The 23,692-nt window shown below is 38.4% G+C and overlaps 1 protein-coding gene across 2 annotated transcripts in view; it reads left to right on the forward strand.

The window, feature by feature from the left end:
- LOC101480018 (glypican-6) overlaps positions 1 to 23,692 on the forward strand; it is an 80,294-nt gene that overhangs the window by 41,193 nt on the left and 15,409 nt on the right. Inside the window, exons 5-7 of one of the 2 annotated variants that reach the window (XM_076874969.1) lie at positions 10,627 to 10,757; positions 11,398 to 11,541; positions 12,255 to 12,284. In XM_076874969.1, coding sequence (XP_076731084.1) covers positions 10,627 to 10,757; positions 11,398 to 11,541; positions 12,255 to 12,284 — 305 coding nt within the window. The remainder of the gene's footprint in view (positions 1 to 10,626; positions 10,758 to 11,397; positions 11,542 to 12,254; positions 12,285 to 23,692) is intronic. The other variant, XM_004557822.4, reaches the window with a different exon arrangement.

Consider the following 23,692-nt stretch of genomic DNA (forward strand, 5'->3'; position numbering starts at 1 on the left):
TTTCAAACTCGTTGCTTTTACTTAATCAAAATAACGAAACTGATTATTTTGAGGTTCAAACCAAAATATTGTTTAGGAATCATGACTTGCATCTTAAATATACTTTACTGAGGATTGTTCGCAATTTTCAAGCAACAAAAATAACTTTTGCCTACAGCTTGTGGGATTTTTGACTGAGGATCCAGTATTGAATGATCAAAAATTCAACACTGCAGGTTGCCTATTGGTACCTTTGCTCCTGCTGTTGCTGCAGCCATTGAAGCTTAGTAACGTGTGAAATTGTTTGGTAAGAAACATCTGTCACATTTTATAGTCGACAGAACAGGGCACCATCACAAGCTGTAACAGCATCACAATTTCAGAATGCCACATATATTATTTATCCTAGCTGTCAATCTCTTGTTAATCTCAATCAGTGTATTTTCAAAACCATGCATCCTGTTCAGGGTCACAGGAAGTTGCCAAAATGAAGCCTTGGAGTGTAACAGAGAGATTTCACAAATAAATATACCCACCCCCACTGATAATATAGACACTATTTCACTTTACCTGAATTTCTTATCAGCCAAAAACAGGGAGAATTGTAAAAATAATATATACATTTTTTTTAAAAAAAAATGATGTTTGTGTTGCATTTGCACTGTCTGGTTTATCGAATTTTACTAATAAATTACAACATGAATGTTATCTATTGTTAGTTGCCAGTAAGACTGCTTTCTTAAAACAAACAAGTCTGTTGGACTCCTAAATCCAATAGAATGTCTACATTTACTTCACTAAAAAAATTAATTTCTAACATGGCGCCACAGTTTTACATTTCTGCCATTAATTTTGTAGCAATGTTCATTTTGTCTTTATTAGAGCACTTGTCAATTGGGTTATTGTTCCCTGGTGCAGATTAAATGCCAGTTCTATATCTTTTGGCTCTGACATTTCATGCTCATTATGGGATGAAAGATTTTCAATTAGCTTGAAGTCTAACCACAAAAAACGGTATTGACTCGTCTCTCGGTGTTAAATTGTCAGGAAGGTTATTTCATGTTCTACACATGCAGACAAATTACTGTAATATGTAATCCCATGTAGATCACAACTATGCTATTACTTAGAAATAAGAAGCTTTGGTTTGAATGAACTCAGATCACCTTCTGCTATCACATACTGTTGCGGACTTCAAGCTGCGATATTCATCTTGATTCTTGTGGCATCTATTCAGACCAGCTTTATGTTCAAGATACTGGGGAGGTGAGAACTAATCCAACCAAAGAGTGAGAAATCCTTTACACCTGGAGGCTGTGCCCTTGATAGTGACAATTTTCCTCACAACACTGCAGGAAATAACACCCTCTGATTAAATAAATTCAAACTCGTGACAGAAGTTGAGAGAGAGAGAGAGAGAGAGAGAGGAAAAAAAGGCCAGTTCACAGCCTTACCTCCATTTATCTACAATATGAGTGTGAGGCTGAGAGTGACTGTTATGGCATCGCCAGAAGCAAACTAAAACACATGTGTGTACGAAGAGCAGCCGCACTGCTCCTCGGAAATGTGAAATGTTTAGAAAGCGCTACTTTTGTACCGCACTTTCACAGGAGGAGAGAGAAAAAATAACTGGTTCAACTTCCTCGCTTTTGGATGTTTTCTTTGATGTTATGTTCGAAAACAATTATTTGCTGTTAAGGCTAGAGTATTAAAAAAGTGACAGGAAAAATTGCCCTCCACAATCATATTTTTCCTTTATATTTCTGTTCATGAGACAGAGGAATGCAGATGCATCCCAGTGAGGAGATCTTGAAAGTTTTCTCTCCTTTACACAAATAGCATTGAACGTGTGCTTGCTGTGTTTGCCTCTAAGCAAGAGATTAATTAGACAAGTAACTAAAATCTGACCAAGAGACTTAATTTAGAGGCTAGAGCTTCTCACAAGCTCCGCTAATATCCGATTTAAATATGTTGATATCATGTTGTCATTTCACATTAATTTGGAAAGATGCTGTTCTTAGAACTTCACTTGACAGAACATGAACAATAGCATTCATATGAATCAATCAGCCATGCTTCTACTGTGAATACAACATAATATTTTTCATGTAGGAACTAAATGGATAGTTATGGTTTTAATAAATATCGTTTTTAATGCCATGCTGCGATATCTATTTCTTCTTTAATGTTACGCTGAATAAATCAAATCAAAATAAATCATTCAGTAGATTAAATGGACTCTGCTGCTGAGTAGCCAGTCTCTAATCCGTTTGTTCCCACTGGAGAACAAATCCTTGCTGATTTCTCACAATTCCACCCCTACAGACAAGACTTGCTCACTGCATCCAATATGGGAAAAAAGATGCCAGCTACTGTATCCACACAAAACCTTATTGTTATGATAAATGTAATGAAAAAACAGTTTATTTTGTCAAATAATTTGTAGTTGCTTTCTATACACCATTTATCATAATAAACACGCCTTTTTCAAAAGCAGTCTGCGAGCAATTTGATGAGATTAAAGGTAGGATTAGATTTTAATTACACGAATTAGCTGAAGCATGGAGCGACTGAGGAACAGCTGTCAGGCTGTTCACCACAATCAAAGGCTGCACTGAATACAGTCAGGATGCACGTAGGATGCATAGATCATGCTGCTTTTTAGATAGATTGCCTATTTAGCATTGCTTTGACAGCGTTTATTTGTCTTTGTGCATTGTTTAACTCTTTTTGTTGAATAATGCTTTGATGTTTTTAACTATTTTTTAATCAGGCTGTCTGCACAAATTGATGTCTCCTACTTCTCAGATGTTTTAAATATCAGTCACACAATCGCATGCCCTGGAGATAAATATTGTGCTCTGTGATTTAGATCATGCAATATGTGCCATTATCACATTGTATTATACCTGTGATGGAACCTAGTCTCCCGCATATTGAGATGCTTACAGCGACTTGCCACTGGACTAAAGTCAGTCCAACGTGAACTGGTTATCAGTGCCAGGTTTTTGTTTTTCGTTCTGTATTTTTTTCTTTCCCTAATCTAGTTGCCTCGATGTTTACTGGCTTCTGTTGCTCGCTCACTTTCCCTCTTGAGAGAGAAATGTCTCCACATTGGAAGTGATCTCTATCGATTCTATCTGCTCATTTCTTTTTAATTAGGTGATTTGTTTCACTTGGTAACTGTATCCAGCTACAAACTGTTTATTGAAATTCAAGACAGCAACAAACCCTTTCTTTTTGTTTTAAAAAAAAATCCTCATGAATAAAATATTGACAGAAAAGGGAAAATAAAATCTGTACTCACTGAGAGTGGACAGCCCATGGCTGAAACTCAGACCACACAAAAAGTTTCTACACACAAGGACACTGAAAAGATTAGAATTTTATGGTCTAACCAGCAGAAATTCGAAACACTGATAGAAATCACACGCTTCCATTTCACTAAAATTAAGCTATTCTATTTTAGGCCAACTGGGTGATGCAAGTTGGCAGCCAAACCGAATGGGTCAAACACAAATCCGACCCGGTTTGGTGACCTCGCCCTAGAATTTGCCCATTGAAAGCATTTTAGACATGGTCACCTTTAGTGATTCGATATTTCTGTTACTCATTGGAATTTAATTTAATGGTATTACTTTTTTAAAAATAGATTGAAGCAACTCTTCATCTCATGTGACAAAGGAAAAGAAAACTGAGCGTTTGAGTGGGCGAGCTGCACTGAAAAAGCTAAAACTCATCTCGAGTAATGAAAATTGTCTATGTGTGGATGCACTATTGCAAATGGAACTCTGTGAATGGTCGTGACAGCCAAGAAATAACCTGTGACTGCAATCTCCCAAGAAATAATATCTTAATATTAGGAGTCTTTACTTGAGGAAAAGTATTTCCACTTATGCCACACTTGAACGGTTCCATCCATGCAAAAGTGTATGTAAAGAAAAATGAATGTTTTAATATATTGTTAAATCATAACTGCTTATCAACTCAAAGACTGGAAACAAAGCAAACAGCTACGCTTTTCCTGGAACTTTACAGAACATGTGATTAAAAGCATTTAAATAAATGGTCAGGTTATTTTTGCGTGATAATAATCGTTGCAGACTTAGAGTATTCTGCATTTTTCAAATGGAAAAAAAAAATTCATATAGCTCTGGGCTTTTATTAACCTTTTGCCAAATGGTTCTAAGACAAGCCACAACGATTAGACAGAGCAGACAGCCATTATACATCCATTTAACTCCACAGGTGTAGGTAAATGGCTTTCAGGCACAGCAGTTCTATATCACTGCTGTTCAGGGATGGAAATTAAGACCACACAGGACGAAGGAAAAACAGCACCAGAGCATGCCACTCATCTGACACACTGATAATAATTTTATTTTTTTACAAATTGGGCCTTGTGAAAAGTGAAGACATTGATAGCCTGTTATATATGAGATCTCTACATATTCAATTAAACTTCAGCTCTCCGGGATCTGAAATGTCAGCTAAATATAAATACCCGTGGCTGAGTTTCACATTCTGATTTTCAATCACCAGTAGCACTGATTGCACAGTCAGATGTGTTATTAGGCACACATCATATTAAAGGTAGTTTTCTGTCTCCTTTTTTCTTGGAGGTCATCGAATAAGTTCTTGGGGTTAGCGCAGAGATTTACAAAAAAAGCAAACTTATTGATTTCTGCTTTTTACTATTAAAAACAAATAGTGTTAAAGGTTTTCATTTCAGGAATAACAATGTAACCGAGCGTTAAAGTACATAAAAATGGCTTATTTGAGTACCACTGCCAACTTATCACTGTAAAAGGTGATTAAAAAATTAAACATAACTAATTATAGAACAGTTGCCTTGAAAGAGTTTAACAAATAAACCTTTATGACCGTTTCCTCTAAAATTGCATGTTTCCAGATTAAATCTAAATAATTATTTATATTTGCCAGCTAAACAGAAATAGCTTTGTTTTCCTATTTAAAGTTGCTAAAGATAGATTTTTACTTTAGCTTACCAGAAATTGCAGTTATCTTTAATATTAATCTAAAATGACATTTGTGAATTTTAGTGTCTGTGTGTATAAAATGTAGAAACCTAGCTGTGAGAAAACCTTTAAAACTAAGAGCTGAAGACACTATATTACATAATAACTTCCTTACACAGGACTTTCTTCTGACCGAGTATTGACAGCCTGTACCACCCTTGTGTGTCATTTGCCTGCAGAAGTCAAATAATGTAGAACATACTGTGCTTTTCTCAAGGCAGCACCGGGTGAACATTTGGAGGTTTGTGTGCACTGGCATCTGTAGGGACATTAATTTACATTCTGTTTTATAGTTATTTGCTTGTCTAATCACTCACAGTTACATGAAGATGTGGTTGAGTGGATCTAATTACATATTCTCTTCCCACCTGTGTAATTAGAAACCTGCAGAAAGACAGGGATTTTGTTAAGAGAGAGAAATTATACTCTCCAGTGTGTTTATAACCAGCAAGGTCTATTATTGTCTGAGCTGCATGGCCTGTCCAGATCACATCTGAGCATTGCGATGCACCCTGCAACATGAGGCTACAAAGTGAGAACAGGAAAGGCTGGCTTCAACATAATTGTGGGCAAAATACTAGAAACAGTCCAGTCAGCAAACCATACACAAAATTTCATGATATCTCCAGCCCCATTAGTAACACGATCTGATTGTGAATAGCTCGTTATCGGATTGTGTCTCTTAGTTTGATTAGCCATGCAGTACATTGTCAATGTTGCTCTTGGGTTTTGCATCTTATGTCTTGCCTACTGTTTTAGATTGCTGCCATCATCACTGAACATGAATTATGCTAAATGATTCAGGCTTTGTTTTTGTACAAGACTGAGCTATTTGACTGACTCTCTGTTAGCGTTTAGATCAAAAGACCACTGGGGCTAACACTGAAATGCTAACATATGTCACAATGACATGGCAAAAATGCTGCGGATTAGAAGGCAGTTCTCTGTGTTGCCTGCTAACTGCTTTTCTATAGCGGTTAAAAGGCAATTTTTTGTAATCACCAAATAAACAAACAAGGTTCAGATAAAGAATTTCACTTTTTTTTTAGTTATAGTGCATAAAAAACACCAATAAATCATTAAACTAAATCCTTAGAGGAGTGAAAAAACTGTACAAAATCAATTAAAAGGGTACAAAACCATTTGCTTTTTGTTCCTCGTGTATCAATCTCAATATGTGAAGTTCATGCATGTATCTGTTTCCCGCTGTAGTTTCTGTTTCTCGCTTACATCTCCCCACTTGTGTCATCATCTTGATTGTCTTCAGCTGTGTCTCGTTAGCATCCTGCTTCCGATTCTTGATTACCCTGTTGGGCATAAAAAGTACTGCGTTACCTTTGGTCTCTGTCTCAATGACTGTAATTCTGTCCTGTCTTTCATCATGTGACTTGTGGTTTTAATTTTGTGTCGCTTTTTTTTGGATATTGTTTTGTTTTGTGTGTACTTTTTGCACTCAGCCTCATAAAAAGGCTTCCTTCCCGTGAATCCTGCCTGTCTCCTGCATCGAAATTTTACATCCTCTACATTTTACTCCAAATTGTGTGCATAGATTTGTCAATCTCCTAAGGACGCTAAGGAAAAAGTCAGGATATTGTTAATCTTGACTGTCTTATCTAATCTTGCACTAGATGTGTACAAGATTGTTTTTGGGGGGGTTTTTGCCTCATGTTAGCAGCAGAGGAAATGATCTCTAGTAAAAGATTTTTTTATTTAGGGTTAAGATTTAGGCCCCAGCTTTTCTAAATATTGCCTTGTGTGCCTTTATAGTCTTTATCAAATGATTAATGAACCAAAACGTCTAAAAGTTGGTAAAGTAGACTACTCTTTTGGGAAAAGAGGGGTCAGTTTTTGTTTTTTTTTAAGTAGCCCGTTAAAGACATTTTTAACATTTGATATAAAAAGCAAACAAACAAACAAAATAAAATAAATCATAATACTTGATACATTTTTTTTCTTTATGGCTATTAAACCCTGGGCTGTGCACATATGTCTATGTTCAAGGACTCCTTTTCTTGATCATGACTATGTGTCCAAGGGACAATATGCCTCTTTTTTTTTTCTTCCTTTCCATTTTTATACTGTTTCATAGCACTATTAGTTGGTTGACTGAACCACAGATGAGGTATGCTTTACAGAATCCAAATCACACTAGAGCCATTTTTCATCCTGTGGAACTCTTCACAGGCAAAGAGCCATAGATGGGCTTGTTCACTTTCCTTATTTGTCCTTGTCTGCTGGAGGTTGCTGCTGGCTGACATAGCCTGAATTTAAGTGGACATCAATCTCGATAAAGAGGCAGAGGCAAGAGTAAGGCGGGGCAAATAAGCATGTTTCATATCACAAACTGAAATATTAACCTCCAATTTGAAGTAAAAATAATTGGCTCGTGCTGTGGTTTCGAGGCATGGTGTCTTTTAGATTTCTGTGTCTCTATCCAGTAAGTCACAGCTGTAAAAACCCCTGCTCAGAATAGGACAAGATATGTCTATTTGCATGGCTGTGTCGTGTTGATAACAAGATTTCCTCTGGCTGGCCAGTAGCCTATCTCAGTGGTGCAAAAGTGATGCAGGGAAAATTTGGCTCAGAGTGGCAGCTGTGCCACAGTGGACTGGACTTCCTGCACTCCTCATAAATGAGAGTCATTAATTCTCCATGTAGGCAGAGTTTTTCACATGTAGCGCAGGAGCCCATCTCTCTATAGGACACAGCTATAGTCCTAGCCTCACTCAACCCAGAACCACATCTTATTCTCCGGCTTTCTTCTTTCCCTGCCTCCCCCCGTGACACTCTCTGCTTTCCCACAGCTGTGTATAAAGACAAAGTTCCCGGGCTAGCTCTCTGTTTGTTGAGCCCATCTGATAAGTTGCAGATAAGTCACCACTGCTGGGAAAGATTGCCATCGTTTTTGATCCTGGAGGCACTCTTCTTTTCTCCTGTGATGAAATACAAGTTGCTCCCAGTTGGCGCTGCTGACCTAAATTTTCAGTATTTGCAACTGAGAGCTTTTAAGCTTGAATTTAGATATACTTTTACCTGTGTTTGTTTTTGTGAGCAGACATACCTGGGGCAGTTGAATGAATTTGCATTATAATCACATTAAATAACAAACAATATGGAAATGCTACGTTCAGATTTTTTTTTTTAAGGAATATAAGGACACAAAAAGAAAGCAGTCAAACTAAACTGCAGTACGCTGTTAAAAAATACTTTTCTAAAAATGATTGCCATGGCTGCTAATAGACAAACAGCAAAAATATTTTTTCTTTGGCCATTGCAGGTGTTTTTTTTTACACTTAGACCATATGGTTACACAGTTGTGCACTTGAAGTGCTGCTGTAGAAAACCATTTGGCACTGATGTAATCTGTATATTAAGATCTCAGCAAGAATCACAGGCCATTTGCAATTCACAGTGTAAACAAACAGAGGGGCTCTTCAAAGGCTCTGACTTTGACATAATTGGAAAGGAAATGGAAGCAGAGCTGAGCTAATGTTTCTCAGCTTTTTTCCCCTGCCATTAGTGATCTAAGGTCCCAGAAGAATGAAAAGCTGGACAGGTCTGCTATCAAAGCACTAAAGTGTAATTTAGATATTCTTTTTTTCATTTGTTTGTTTTGTGTGTGTCCGGGGGGGGGGGGGGGGGGTATGTACAATATTTGCACTACAGTATGTTTTCTCATGTCTGCAGCTGGCTTTTTGTGTAAGGTCAATTATTTTTTTTAATGTTTTCTTTTCAGTCGCCATTTTTGGTCTGTTCCCCATGGAATGTTATCTATTCCTTCACAGTTTGGGAATACATTATTTTATTTTCCTATGATGGGTGGGGCGGTTGGAGTAGCAAGCCAAAAGAAATACATAATTTATTCTTCAAAAACCAACAAGCTACTTTTGGAATTTTGATACAGATAAAATAAACTGTTAAGGGAGTCATGGAGCATGTACAGTGAGACATCATTGTTTCTGAAGTCTCCAAATGACAGGATTATTATATTTAGGTACAAAGTAATTGTGGAGTACTTATCCACAAACCAGCCTTCTGGTTTGTGGATGGAGATGCATGTTCTGTACTGTCTGCAGAAATGGGCCTTTAGCTATGAATGAGTGGTTTGGTGATGTCCAGTTACCTGTGGCACGGCAGTCAAACTCAGAGCTGCCACCGTACAGACTCTAGCACATCGATATAAATCAACATTAGCAGTGTTTCAGTTTACTCAGTGAGCCTTTAAAGGGCAACAGCAGTTTGCCTAATTAGTCTGAGGTACTGTGCAATGTGAACCATACAGAGTTGTACATATTAGATCATGTGAATGCAACATCCTTTTGAAAAGCTTGCAAATATGTTCATTAAAAACGATGAAAACAAGTGCAGATGATATGTTAAGTGTATCATGTTCAAGAAGGCCCTCTGGCTTGTGTCCACACAATATTAATGAGCCACTGACCTTTTTCACAGCATATGTAAATAAGTGCTTGGCTTTCAAAAGTTCTATTAAATCAATTACTCATCAGCACTATTCACTACATGGAGCCTAACAGCATTTTGTAGACTTGATTGAGTTGATCTACATAAAAATTGAATTTGCCTCAAGAAGCATTCATGCTCCGTAAGTGTGCTTGCAGTCTGAGATGGGAAGGTGGTAAATGACAATACTGTGCAGCAATCAGAAAAGAAGATGTAGTAGTTTGCAAATTGTAAACCGTTTGTGTCCTTTTTGTAAAAAGCTCCATGACAATATAGCAAATATTGTCATGTTTGTTTATGTGCTCATCTGCAGAGATGTAAGCCAAAGAGAGGAAACATATCTGCACTTTTAAACCTGAACGGAAGTGTGTGTGTGTGTGTGTGTGTGTGTGTGTGTGTGTGTGTGTGTGTGTGTGTGTGTGTGTGTGTGTGTGTGTGTGTGTGTGTGTGTGTGTGTTTTCATAAATAATGAATTAAAAATTCCTAGGGAGGTTGACATATTTTTTCCAGTCAATTAATTGCTTCAATATTAATCAGAGGTAGGCATAGCATTGCACCATTAGTACAATTAGTACCATTTTATTACTTTTTCTGTTGTTTTTCACCTTCTGTGAAAACCAAAAGAGCCCAAAACACAATCAACTGAAAGCAGCTTCAAAATAAAGAGAAAAATATTCAAAAGCATTTTTTAATTTACCAGTTAGATAAAACTATGCACTGCGTTTGGAAACACAAACCCACATAAACAAAATGTGAGCAGTTATAGCTGGCACCTAAATAAAGACCCATTGCAATTGCACACCACTGAATTGAGCAGCACCGCAATGTAAATGAATTCAGGGACATGAGTGGAGACTTTTCTTTGTACTTGATGATTGTGGTTTCTGTTTTCACAATGAATTTCTGGCATTGTGTCAATCATACAGTATTTTTCTTGCAGTGTGTTCTTTACTATTATTGGACTGCTACGTTTACCAAGCACGTAAACAGGCCTTTGTAATTTGAGATGGACCTTGCAGTGCAGTCATTTTTTTTTAATAGTTGCTGTACTGACAGTTATTTTTGTCTGTGAGCACTTTACCAACTGTGTGTTTGCACCTTTGCTCTTCTTCCTTCAACACCACACCTTTTTTTTTTTATATAACAGATGCCATGCTGCTGGTGGCGCAGAGGCTAGAGGGACCTTTCAACATTGAATCTGTCATGGAGCCTATTGATGTCAAGATTTCAGAGGCCATCATGATTATGCAAGATAACAGTGCCCAGGTCTCCTACAGGGTATGTCAATTAGGTACATTTCTCTAAGAACCAAAGTAACACTTCAGACAGGCTGACGAAGTCCAACTTCGTCACAAAATGAGGAATAAGCTTTGCTGGAAGTCATACTGGGCTGTGACTAAGGTGTGGATTACAACACATTCTAATTAAGTCCAAATTTAGGTCTTGTATTTGAATTATATGTTTCAAGTTGGTCAGATAATCTTAGTTCAACTAACAGTAGTTAATGTGTTTCCTGTGTTTTACTGCATTTTTCTTTGCCCACAAAATTGTAGACAGAAAGGAGGAAGAATATTTTTCTGCCTACACTGAATTAGATGCCCGTTCCAATTCAAAACTAAATGCTCAGTTGCCTTTCCCATGCACCAGATGCCGTTTTGTTTATGGCTTAAGTATATGTGGTGTTTTACCAGAAGCCCGTAAAAATTTAACTCAACAAACTTAAATAGCACTGGTCACAGCTCCTAGTCGGATCACCTATCAACATGGTTGCCTCAACTTGACGTAAAGCACTGTCACACCGGTAGTCAGGGGTGAATCATTCACAAGACCTTATCCAAACAGTGTATTTTACCTATTTTCTGCATCCCAAGTAATTTAAACTGTTGACAGTTGGGTACCCATGTTCTTGTAATTGTAGGTTTTTCAAGGCTGTGGTCAGCCAAAACCCGCAGGAATCACTAGGTCTGCTCGTGGTGTTTCGGATGTGTTCAACGCCCGCTTCAGGCCCTACAGCCCAGAGGAGAGGCCTACCACTGCAACTGGCACAAGCCTAGACAGACTGGTAAGAAGACAAAAGCCAATGCTTTCTGTTTTCAGACAAGACACTGCTTCAGTGTAAACATCATTTATCTTTTTGACTTGACACTGTTGATTAAAGCTGGTGATTTGCCATGGTAAGCCCCCGGAGCCGGAAATTAATTCTTTGTACTTGTCCTCCATTCAGACCTTTCTATCGATTTGTGTTTGTTAACGAATCAACAGCTTTACCCAAAGACGGCATGGGAAGGTGTGATGTACTGCATTCACTGCCCTTCTCATCCCCGTGCACTTGGCAAACAGAGAAGGGGAAGAAGGGAGATGGATAGATTTTTGTGAGGCTGACCATATCAATTCCTTCTTGAAGGCGCACCTTTATTTTCTGTCAGATAATCTGTATGTTTGTTCAATAGGATCTTGATACATGAATTTCCATCTCAAAGAGTCTTAGTTCTCTGTGTGAGGTTAATAATAGGTTATTTAGTTAATGGGTACATAATTTGAAAAGCAGCCTTTTTTTGCCATCTGGCTCTTGAAATCCCACAACAACAAATGAGCTATTTGTTTTATTCAGTCCTAATTATGTTTTTGCACTTTATCTAATTCATTCTCGATGCATTTTTGATGTCTTATATACAGCAGTTGGCTTTTAAGCGTTATATGTCCGTCAGTGATTTCTCCCACCTACGCTGAATTAATTAAGACTTTCTGTTTCCCTGCCTTTATGCTGCAAACCAGAGGATTGTTTGGAATGCGATGCAACACAGTGTAAGGTTCAACATTTTATACTTATGTTTTTGCTGGGACCGTTATCTTGCACTGTTTTATGCATTAACTGCAAGGAGAAATTGTGTTTTTTTTTTATATTGTGTGGATGGGGATGCACACACACTCCTCTAATGCTGTATTCAAAGCATTAGAGATTTCTAGCAAGCAAGCATTGGGACTTGTAAATCCCAGTGGTATGCAGCACTTGGTGTGCTAAGTGTCATACTCTCATTTTCATCTCCCAAGGGATTCAATGTCAAATACTCTCATTAAAATGTTTCCTGTGATTTATAAGGTGCTCTAATGCAAAACTCTTCGAAGCTTGATAATGTGGTATATCGTGGCATCAGAAGTGTCAGCTGTTAAGCACAGCGTTTTACAGTTGAGTGGCTAACACCGCAGGGATTGTTGAACACATGCCACGGTGTTCTCAGCTAGTCAAGATGCCTCTCCGAGATCCAACACAAACGTTCATCAACCGCCGCATCTATTCGAGACACATCCTAGTCCAAAACTCTCATTTCTGTAGCTAATAGAGTCAACTCCACAAGGATCCCAACCAGTCAGCAAATGACCTGCTCCGTCACAGCTGACAGAAGGGAGAGCTGTGAAGTCTTGGTGGGGGAGTGTTACGAGCAGCAGCAGCTATAATGGTACAGTGATACGGGGGCACCAGACTGCTCCCGAATAACTAGGCAATAAGCCTCCTTAGAGCTTCTCGCAAAATGGAGCTCAGTGGCAAGGGCTTATTTTTTGACATACTATTACTAAACCAGTTTACATGAGCAGAAAATTCTATTATCAACATGCCTGAGGAATCCATGCTGATCTGGCCACAGAATGCTGCAAATTGTGGGTTTTCTATAATAGGCTGTACCATGTGATGTTTGGCTTATGAAAAATAAAGAAAGATTCTTGACTTATCTTTTAGTTTTGTCCAACTCATGTCCACTGTTCCAGTTCAAAATCAAAACTATACTTGCCACAGATATGTGTGGCTGGATGAGGTGGGGGCGCTACCTCACGAGTTAGAGTAGCTCATCGGGAACTTGGTGGTTCGATCTCTCGTTGCTCCAGTCTGCCAACTGAACTCGCAATGCACTCACTGGAGTATGAATGTGTATGACTGTTAGATAGAAAGAACATAAGTCTAGAAAATAGTGCTTGTGGGTGAATAAGATATGTTGTATAAAGCGTTGTATTAAGTTTATATATATATATATATATATATATATATATATATATATATATATATATATATATATATATATAAATAAAGGAACCAGTCAATTTACCATATGTTTGCTGTTGGTATCCTCCGATTCAAATGTGCATAATATGAAATATGCCTACTGAGCTATATTTACTCATACTGTGCAATAAAATGCTGGTCAGATTTTCGTGGCAACTTGAGGGAACCAAAACAAGCCCTCAAATTAACTCTGACATTTTCAATATTATTGTGAATTTGTTAACAAACACTTCGAGCAGATATCGAGCAACATTTGCATAATTCAACCAATTTGATGGGCATATCCTGTCCTTTTAGCTTTATTTTAGATCTCCACTAATTCCCAGTTGGGAATAGCTGTCTCTTTACCACATAGCTGCTTCAGTCAGTTGTTTAAGGAGACTTTGTCTGCCTCGTGCTTGATGCTGACCAGACAGACAATGTTTTCACTAAAAACACTAAAAATTCATCTATAAAGGCGTGGGCTATAACCCAAGTAATTCAAGATCATTCTTTTTAACTTGTGTTGGTCTGCTTTCCATTTTAAAATAGATGAGGAATTTCGAGTTATGTCTGGAATGCGATGCTTCTTGAGACTGAGAATTATGTCTTCATTTGGTATATACTCAAGAACATCATATCAGTATACTCCTTTTTCCATGTTTTGTCATCACTGTAGTACTCCTAATCTGGTTTTAGACATCCAGGTTCCAAAATGATCCAAAGAAATGTATTTTAATCTGCCCAACCTAGAATGTGATGCCATTATTCATCAGGCTTATTTCATCTTGCAGTTTTTTGTTCTTCCTGGGGTATTGTTTGTTCTTGGACACCAGACATATATATTGAGCGGTCAGCTGTGCAGTCTGATCTCATAAAATATGAGATTCCTAAAATGTCATTTTAGGAATTATCACTGCAATTTTTTTTCCTTTTGTGTCTTTTCACAGCAGAAGTGACATCTAAACTTTCAGTTTTTTCATGTGTCATTTCATCTCACAAAATAAAATGCAAAAACCTTAAAATGCACAGACATGAAGTCAGGAGCTATTTATACATAATCCCATTTTAAACTAAAACATTCTCTGGAAAGATCCTTGTGTGAAGTTTTGCTTCAGTTTTTCAATGCTGTGTTGCACAAAAAGCAAGCAAAAGACAGCCACTGCACCTACTGCTGTTAGTAGAATGGCTCTCTTTTGTACCCATATACCCTTATGTTCAGAAGCCTATTGATGCTGTTGTGATCTTTCCCATCTTTAGTCTTGTGAATCTGTTTGGTTTTGGCAAAACATTGATAGACAATTTGGAAAACATGAAGCAAGAGAAATGCTGGACAAATAACAAGTGGAAGCAAATTCACATACAGAATCAAAGTGTGTTGATGCAGTTCACTTATTTACAGTACAATGGGGGAAAAATCTATAATAATACCTGGCTGTATATTAAATATCAGGATCTGATTGAAGTCTAGAACTTTCAGAAACAGAAGGTAAAAGCAGTAAAGTCCTTGCATCTCAAGGAAGGAAAAAATGAGTTGTGATGTCCATGAGCTCTAGACCTTCATTCAAGTATTACTAACAGTCCTTATCTTTAAAATTGTCTTTGTTCAATTACTTTTGAGCATTTAAAAATTTCAGAAGATTTATAAAAAATGTTGCAATAAGGATTAAAGTCTGCTCTTAAATGACATCTTGATTGGTGGATTTGAAATCTACTGAGGAGGTGTGCATAAGCAAAGCTACAAATATTGTGTCATTGTCCAAATACCTTTGGACAATGACACAATATTGACACAATATACTTTTGATACCTGATTTAGTGTGCAGTGGTGTACCTTGGACGAGTGAATGTGTTTTAGATGTCTCATTCATCTGCTGTGAAGTCCTGCATTTTACCTCCAGCTGTCAAACCTCTAACTGTGTAAAACTAGTTGTTAGCATCCAGCCAGTAATCTAATGTTGGCAAGCGAGACCATGTGAAAAAAAATTGTCCTAAAATGCACGAGTGGATCTGTGACAAAGTGTTTGTTTATTTGTACATTTCTACCTCCTGAGAAGTCTGATGATTCTGTCAAAGTTCTGCAGTTGAGGTAACAGCCTATAACCGTAACCGCCTGCAGGTATATGTTACAGTACTCCTGGTTTGTTAGATATGTGTCACTGCTGAGGTTAGGTATAATACATTTATAAATATATGTAAATAGTTAATTCTGAAAACTTGACTGAACACATAGTACAAAAGTTAAACAAAGTCCATTGAACTTAAGTTACCAGGACTTCTTTATAGCCTCTTTTCCACTAATATCTGCTCGATTTGACTCAGCTCGACTCGACTCTACTTGGTATTATTATTTTCCATTACAGTTGAGAATCATGGGTCATTATAGCAACACAGCAAAAAGTCCTGTGACGTCGTTTTTATGTGACACAAATACAACACAGGCGATGGTAAACTAGCTGTTCAGTCTGTGGCTTTTTGTCACTCTCGGGGACCGCAGTGTTGGTTTTTGTGCAGCCATTTTCCTCATCGTCAGGTTTCAGAAAAGGAAAAGGTCTGATTTTTGTGAAGGAGTCGCTCTCATGACTCATCGAGTGATGACTGGCCAAACAGATACGAAAAAAGTACCTTGTACCAGGCACTGCTACCTAATGGAAAACACTAAAAATCACATCGAGTTGAGTAGGTTCTAGTGCAAATGGATTTATGAAAATCAACTGTCCAGTAGTGTTTATGAAATAATCTCTTACCCTACACTGTATGCTGTAATGCTGCAGTGCTGTACCAAAATACGTTTGTATCACAGTACAACTTTTCCTCACTGAAAGTTTGGTCACAATTCTCTTCACATCAAAGCAAGAAAAGAAAAAGAATACACAAGCACAAACGTCAAACGATAGCAGCCTTCTGTAGCTTGGTAGAGTTGTAAAGCACTTTGGTCTTACTCCAAGATTTTTACAGTATGTGCTGTATATATAAACTGAAACTGCTGCCTTGTTTTTACCTTAGTGCTTAGTGGTGTAAAGGTACAGCTAGCAGCTGTCTCCTGCCATCATTACTGTGGCTGCGTTTATGTGTTCATCTCGCAGCAGGGACATGACTGGGTACCCTGCGAGAACACATCTTTGTTGTCCCACACACTGTTCTCGTTTACATTCTGGCACGAGATAATTACCCACGACAGTGACACTGCTCAGCCCAGTGAAAGTTGACAGCAGTTTAAAGTGTCCTTTGATAACAACTTCTTGTTTAGATTCACTGCTAAGTTTGCAAGTCAAAGAATGAGGAAGGGATGGCAGGGAGTGCTTGTGTTCATTTCTTCTGTTGCCTATAGAGGAGCCTGGAGGAGCAGGCCCACCTCCAGCTCAATGAGCCATGACTGTTTAATTGCCTGACATTCTGTCAGAGCACACACCCTCAAAGCTCGGAGAGAAATGGAGATTTTAAAGTCAAAAGAGGGGATAAAGGCACAACACACTGTCAGGCTCAGAGGTGCATTAAAGACAAGAAGTGGAGCTTTTAATTTGACATTTGTAACAAGTTTTTGTGCAGTTCAATTTAGTGTAGTTTTATAGGTCCTTTTTTGTCCCCTTGTGTAATGCATGGTTCGCAATTTATATGTATGGCAATATAGCACAACAGTGAGTGCAGGGCACAAACAAGGCTAGACTGTGGAAAGAGCCAGTAGGGAACACTAAAAAATAAAATAAAGCCTTTGATCCATGAGTTTGTGCACATAGTACTGGACCCTCTTTTTGCATAGGTTTCAGAAGATGTTTTGGAAATATTAGAGATTATATTTTTATATTAAAAAAATTAATCCATGCACATAATGACTGATTATTAATAAATGAAATAATTTGGCAAAAGAAGTCCTCCCCCTCCTTCCCATCCTGGAATTTGTTGAATTTTAAAAACACAAACATAATTTACTTGGTTTATTTACCACAACTCTGAGATTTGTTTGAGCTGGTTCATTTCACATTAGACAAGGGTATTTTGCCACAAGAATCTTACAAACGGAAAGTAAATCGCAGAGTAACAACAGACAGAAAAAAGGGGGGAACAAAATACCCTGTTCTGAACTTGAGCGCTCCCTATTTTGCATTACAAATGGCACTTGTAAAATCATGCCTCCACCAATATGTTTGTTTCTTCAACATTCCTTAATATTCAAAATCAGCAATTACTTTTTTGTTTTTTCCCCTGCACACAAACAAAATCGCTTGATGAGTGCACACGTCAAATGGAAAAGCTATAATTGTAAATAAATTATAGCTCCTCTTTTTCTTTCCTCTTTTTCCACCGCTGCATAGAGCAAATGTTTTTGAAAGCCAAAGTCAACAATCAACTGCGGCAGGTGACCCGATGACCGAGTGGTTAGGGAACATAGCACTTGGGCAGCAACACCGCAAGCTATGAGCCTGTGGTTCTGCGAAAATATACTTGTCAGAACTCCTGCATAAGTTGTATAATGGTTTCACTGTGATTAGCTGAAATCTCCAAACTAAATTCCCCAAAAGCTTGGTTAAATGTAAAAAGTGTAAAAACAGATTGCAATGATTTGGAAATCTCACAAGCCCATATTATAGAAAACATGTCACATTTAAAAAGGCATTTTGCTTTTTCATGAAAACGGCTAACTCGTGTGTTATCGTTTGAAGTGATGGCTGCAACATATCTAACATAATTGGGATGGAGGTAGCAAAAGGTAGGAAAGCTAAACAGCTGGAGGAGGTCAGTAACATGATTGGTTATAAAAAGAGCATATCAGAGAAGCAGTTTACCAATCTGCAAAAAAAAAAAAAAAAACAGGCTCCACAAAGTGTCAAACAAATTCAGAATAATGTTCGATAAAATAAAATTGTTGAGACTGACTCCCGGGTAATTATAATGTGCTTTGAGAGGATCATCCTAAACTACTGTTCTGGACAGTCATCGGTCCACCTATGCAGGGAGCTCTGTCTCACCTGCAGCATATTAATGGATGTTGATGATGCTATTCGTTGACTTCAGCTCTGCGTTTAATACAGTAATCACAGATGAACTAGCACTGAAGCTTCACAGCCTGGTTACTATTCACTGTGCTGTTGGATCAAGGACTTTCTCTCCAACAAGCCTCAGGTAGTGAGAATAGAGGACAGTACATCATCCACACTGGCCCTGATTACAGGTGCACAGCAGAGTTGTGCACTCAGCCCAGACCTCTTGGCACTATTGACTACACTGCCACCCACTCTACAAATAACTTTGTGAGTTTTGCAGACAACACCATTGTACTGGGTCTCATATCAGATGATGATGAGGCTCATTACGGAGAGGATGTCCAAACAACCTGGTCCTGAACACCAGCATGACCAGAAGACTCATTGTGGGGTGACTGCAAGGGGTCGACAACACATAACATGCTCCCCTCCTTGTACACGGGGAGGAGGTAGAATAGATAAACAACCTTATGTTCGTGGGCATTCACATCACAGCTTGAATACATGTCACCTGGTAAAGAAGGTCCAGCAAAGGCTGCTTTTCCTCAGGAGCCATAAATGGGATGGGCTCCCCTTGAGCCTGCTGCAAACTTCTGCAGAACCACAGCAGAAAGCATCCTCTGTCTCAGTATGTCAGTATAGTATGGCAGCTGCACGAAACAAGACAGAAAGCACTTGGCTTGGGCAGTGAGAACAGCACAGGGGATTGTGGGAAATCCTCTCACAGACATGGACTCAGTGTATGCTGACCGTGTCCAAAAGAAGGCCAGCTGCATTGCTGCAGACCCCACCCACCCAAGTAATAAACTGTTTGCCTTTTGGAAGAAGGTATAGGACCATAAAAACAAGAACCAACAGACTGAGGAACAGCTTCTTTCCCGGAGCTCTGAACTCTATCACCCCACCCTACCACGCATACAGACACACATACACACCTCACGCTTTAAAGGGCCGATACATGTGCTAGACACTTTGTAACGCCAACGCTACATTATAATTGTTTCCCTATTGTGTATATTTGTTCATTGTCATTCTCTGTCTTTTTAATCGTGTCTGGTTATAAGCTAATTACCACACAGAATTTTGTTATGTGACTGCATAATGACAGTAAACAATCTGAAAATTCTGTCCTCTAGAGTATGTAATTTCATCAAAAGATTCAGGGAATTGGGAGAAATCTCTGTGTTCAAAAGGGAAGGCTGAAAATCAATATCATGGCCATGACCTTTGGGCCCTCAGGCATCACTGCATTAAAACCGGGAGTGATTCTATTGTGGAAATCTCAGCATGGGCTTAGGAACACTTCCAGTAATCACTGTCTGTGAACTCAGTTCACTGTGCCATCCACATTCGCAGTGCTGAAAGATTTAAAGAGGTTTTTCAGCAGCATATACTCTTATATAGTTTTCTAGGGAAGACCCTGCATATTTCAGCAAGACAAACTAAGACTAAACTACGTAGTATTTACTGCATCTATTACAAAAGTCTGAGCAATGAACTGGTCTGTCTGCAGTCCAGATCTTTGACCAGTTTAAAAACATTTGGTGGACCATGAAATGGAAAAATATGGCAAACACAACCCAGAACTGTTGAGCAGCTAGAATCCTATATTAGACAAGAGTGGGACAACATTCCTATCCCAGAAGTCCAAACACTTGTCTCCTCACTTCCCAGATGTTTACAGACTGTTGTTAAAACAAGAGGGGATGATACACAGTGGTCCACATTGGCCCTGTACCAACTTCTTTTAGACATTTACCATCAAATTCAAAATTGCAGTTTTTTAATGGTGAATTGTCTTAATGCAGTCCTTTATGTTTATGACATGTTTTTCTATGGCCTATAGTGAAATAAATATGTATTTATGAGACATGCAAATCTTTGCATTGTATTTACGTTTTACACAGCATCCCAACTTAGCATTTATACACTAGGATTTCTTGTTATTTCTGGATTAATGCAACCACTGAAACCAATCTATCTGATCAGTGTTAAGTGATAGGACAACAAGGGCTACTTGGATGTGAAAAAAATGACTCTTTTCTGTGAAAGGCTTTAAATTTTTTACATCTATGAAAGTTGTATAATGCTGATTGCCTTTCAGACTAACTATGTTTTTAAAATCATATGCGGTTCATGCATACATGTCTTAATAAACTTAAGTTTCACACCTTAAATTTAAGGTGAGCACCCATAAACATTGAAATGGCATGATTCACTAAGAGGTCTAGGTCCGGGTCCCCCCCTGTCCTCCATGAACCTGAAAGATAGGAGGGAACTATGACAAATAATCATTCTGCACAGTGAAGGTCAAACATTCCAGTGAAATGACAGTAAGCAACACACTGCCCTCACTCCAGCGTTAGTTTGTTTCTTTTTTGTCCCCTGTGCTTTACAGTAGGTGGGAGGACATCAAGTTAAAAATTCTTCTAAATTCTTGGTTAGGTCTCCCAAAAAGAAAAGATGGTAGCACGGTGGATCGATGGCTGTCTAGAAGGTTTTGCACTTGTGATTTTGTTTACTTTAGATGTTTAAGTTTCCTCCCGCTAAAGCATGCAGGTCAATAAATAGCTATTAGGTGTGACAGTGTGATTGTCTCTGTTTGTTGACTGTGTGACAAGTGATCTGTCTGGGCTCTTCTTTGTGCATTTAGCAAAATGCACGGGCTGTATCCCTGCATGATTTGAATTAGGAGCATATGAGGAATGTGAATGACTGAATAAAAAATTCAAAAGGCAGCTGTTCAGCTAGATTCTGATGATTTGTCTGAACTGCCAACTTGCATACTAAATCTCTTTTATGTGAAGTGGAAATGGTGATTTAGCTTTTTTTTTTTGCTTTCATATGTAGACAAATGATCAGTTAGTACATGAATAACTTGGAAAGCAAAACTGTGTATTCACGTGCATGATCTTTGTTCTTTGCATTCCTTACCATGTTCAGCGGCAAACACTGAGTAACATACATGTGTGGTTTGTGAAGTCACTTGACAGGGAAATAAAAAAACATAACCACTCCTTTTAAAAAAATCTTGACCCTAGCATTATATTTCTGCCATCCAGGGATATGACAAGCCACTGAAACATTCTTGTTTTGGATACAGCCTAATGGAAGTAAAGTGGGCCTATCCACAGCTCCTTTCTCTGAGTTGTTTTATTTACTGACTCTTACCAAAACCATGCAATTATGTAGATTCCACAGATTCTAGCATAACTGATACTTTCTCTGAGACCACACAAAAATAAATAGTCTGGCAGTGCATATGTGGCATGATACTTCAGGACACTGTTTGACCATAAACGCAACGATTTTCGAGGCAAGGGGTGGCACTCATGCATGAATGTTTGAGTGCTTAAATTAAAGCCCACCAAAAACTATAGCTTGTAAATCCAAGTCACCACATCGGCACCGCCTGACACAGATTTGGTCTAACAAACTGTGACGCTCATTATGTGAAAATGTGCTTCATTAGTGACTCCTTGATGGCTGTTTTGGAAGACCACCTTAACAAGTTCACAAGTTCCTTTTTCCAACTAATTACCTGTACAGTTGACAGTTGCTGTGCGGTGGTGGCTGTTTGTTTAGAAAACAAAGGAGCAAACCAAAAAGAACCAAAGCAGACAACATGTCAAGTCGACTCTTTCTTCATAAAACAGCTGTGTTTACAGTTGGTAAGCTAAAAGAGGATGTAACTTTCATTTAGAAGCATGGGACTCTGGTTAGCTTACAAAGTGTAAACATGTGGAGTTGCACGGCGTGGACATATTCTAAAATTTACGATGGGCAGAAACCTTTAGAGCCACTGGTAGATGTGCATTGCACTGTATGCTGTGCATGTGCTTTAAGAAACTTTTTTTTTACTTATATGGTAAAACCACAGTCCTAAAAAGTACATTTTTAAGCTTGGTATTAGTTGTCAAAGGAGAAAAAAAGCATAGCAGATCCAACCAAACCTGACTAACTTGGGTGGATCTGCTATGAGATCCTGTGATTTTTTTTTTTTAATTCAGTGAAATCTCCTCCCTTTTCCCAGAAAAAACATTTCTGTAGAAGAAAGAGAGAACAATATGTTATTTGCACTTACTGGTCACTTTATTACGTACATATGTTTAACTGCTTCTTAAACCAAATGTCTAATCAGGCAATCACATGTCATCACCTCAGCACATTAAGGTTATAGACATGGACAAGATGACTTGTTGAAGTTTAAACTGAGCATGAGTGGTACTGAGTTGTTGAGAAACTGCTGATCTACTGGGATTTTCCCACCTCTAGAGTTTACAGAGAGATTTGTCCAAAAAGGAGAAAACATCCAGTGCGCAGCAGTTCGGTGGAAATGGTTTGTTGATGCTAGAAGTTAGGGGGAAATGACCAAACTGCTTTGAGATGATGGGAAGGCAACAGCCACTCAAATAACCACTCGTTACAACCAAAGTATGCGTACGAGCATCTCTGAATGCACAATACATCAAAGCGTGAAGCAGATGGATTACAGCAGACCACGCCATGTGGTCTTCTGCTGTTGCTCAAAGGATTGCTGACAAACTAAGGCTGCGTGGACTCGCCAAAATTGTAGAGTAGAAGATTAAGAAAATGTTTCGTGGTCTGATGAGTCTCAACTTCTCTTGCAGCATTTACATGGTAGGGTCAGAATTTGGCATAAAACACATAAAAGCATGGATCCATCCTGCCTTTAATGGTTCTGGCTGGTGGTGCTGTAATGATTTGGGGTATTTTTTCTTAGTGCCTCTTACTAACAGCTGAACATAGTTTCAACGCCAAAGCCTACCTGAGTATTGTTACTAACCATTGTTACTAATATCACAAAGAATGAAGGCAGTTCTGAAAGAAAAAGAGGGCTACAAAAGTAAACAGATTTCAACTCAGAGACTCGGCTGCATTATCTTAATGCTAATGTCGGGGGGGGGGGAGCAGTGACATTTAGTAGAGCTGTGGGATGACTTTACATTATTTATATTCTTTGTCAATTATGTGAATTTGTTTGTCAGGAGTTGTGAATGTTGAAAAAAAATAATGAAGAAGCTTGTGGCGCCTTCATTGATTTAAAGATGAAGCACTTAGTTTGCCCTCAGTCACTCGGTTGATTCTCAGGCTGACAATATAAATTTGCGTGGGAAGGCAGAGGAATGACACATTGCTGATATCTGGCTTGTGGCACCACTGTGGACATATTT

This window comes from Maylandia zebra, linkage group LG16 (genome assembly GCF_041146795.1).
Source record: "Maylandia zebra isolate NMK-2024a linkage group LG16, Mzebra_GT3a, whole genome shotgun sequence".
Lineage (NCBI taxonomy): Eukaryota > Metazoa > Chordata > Actinopteri > Cichliformes > Cichlidae > Maylandia > Maylandia zebra.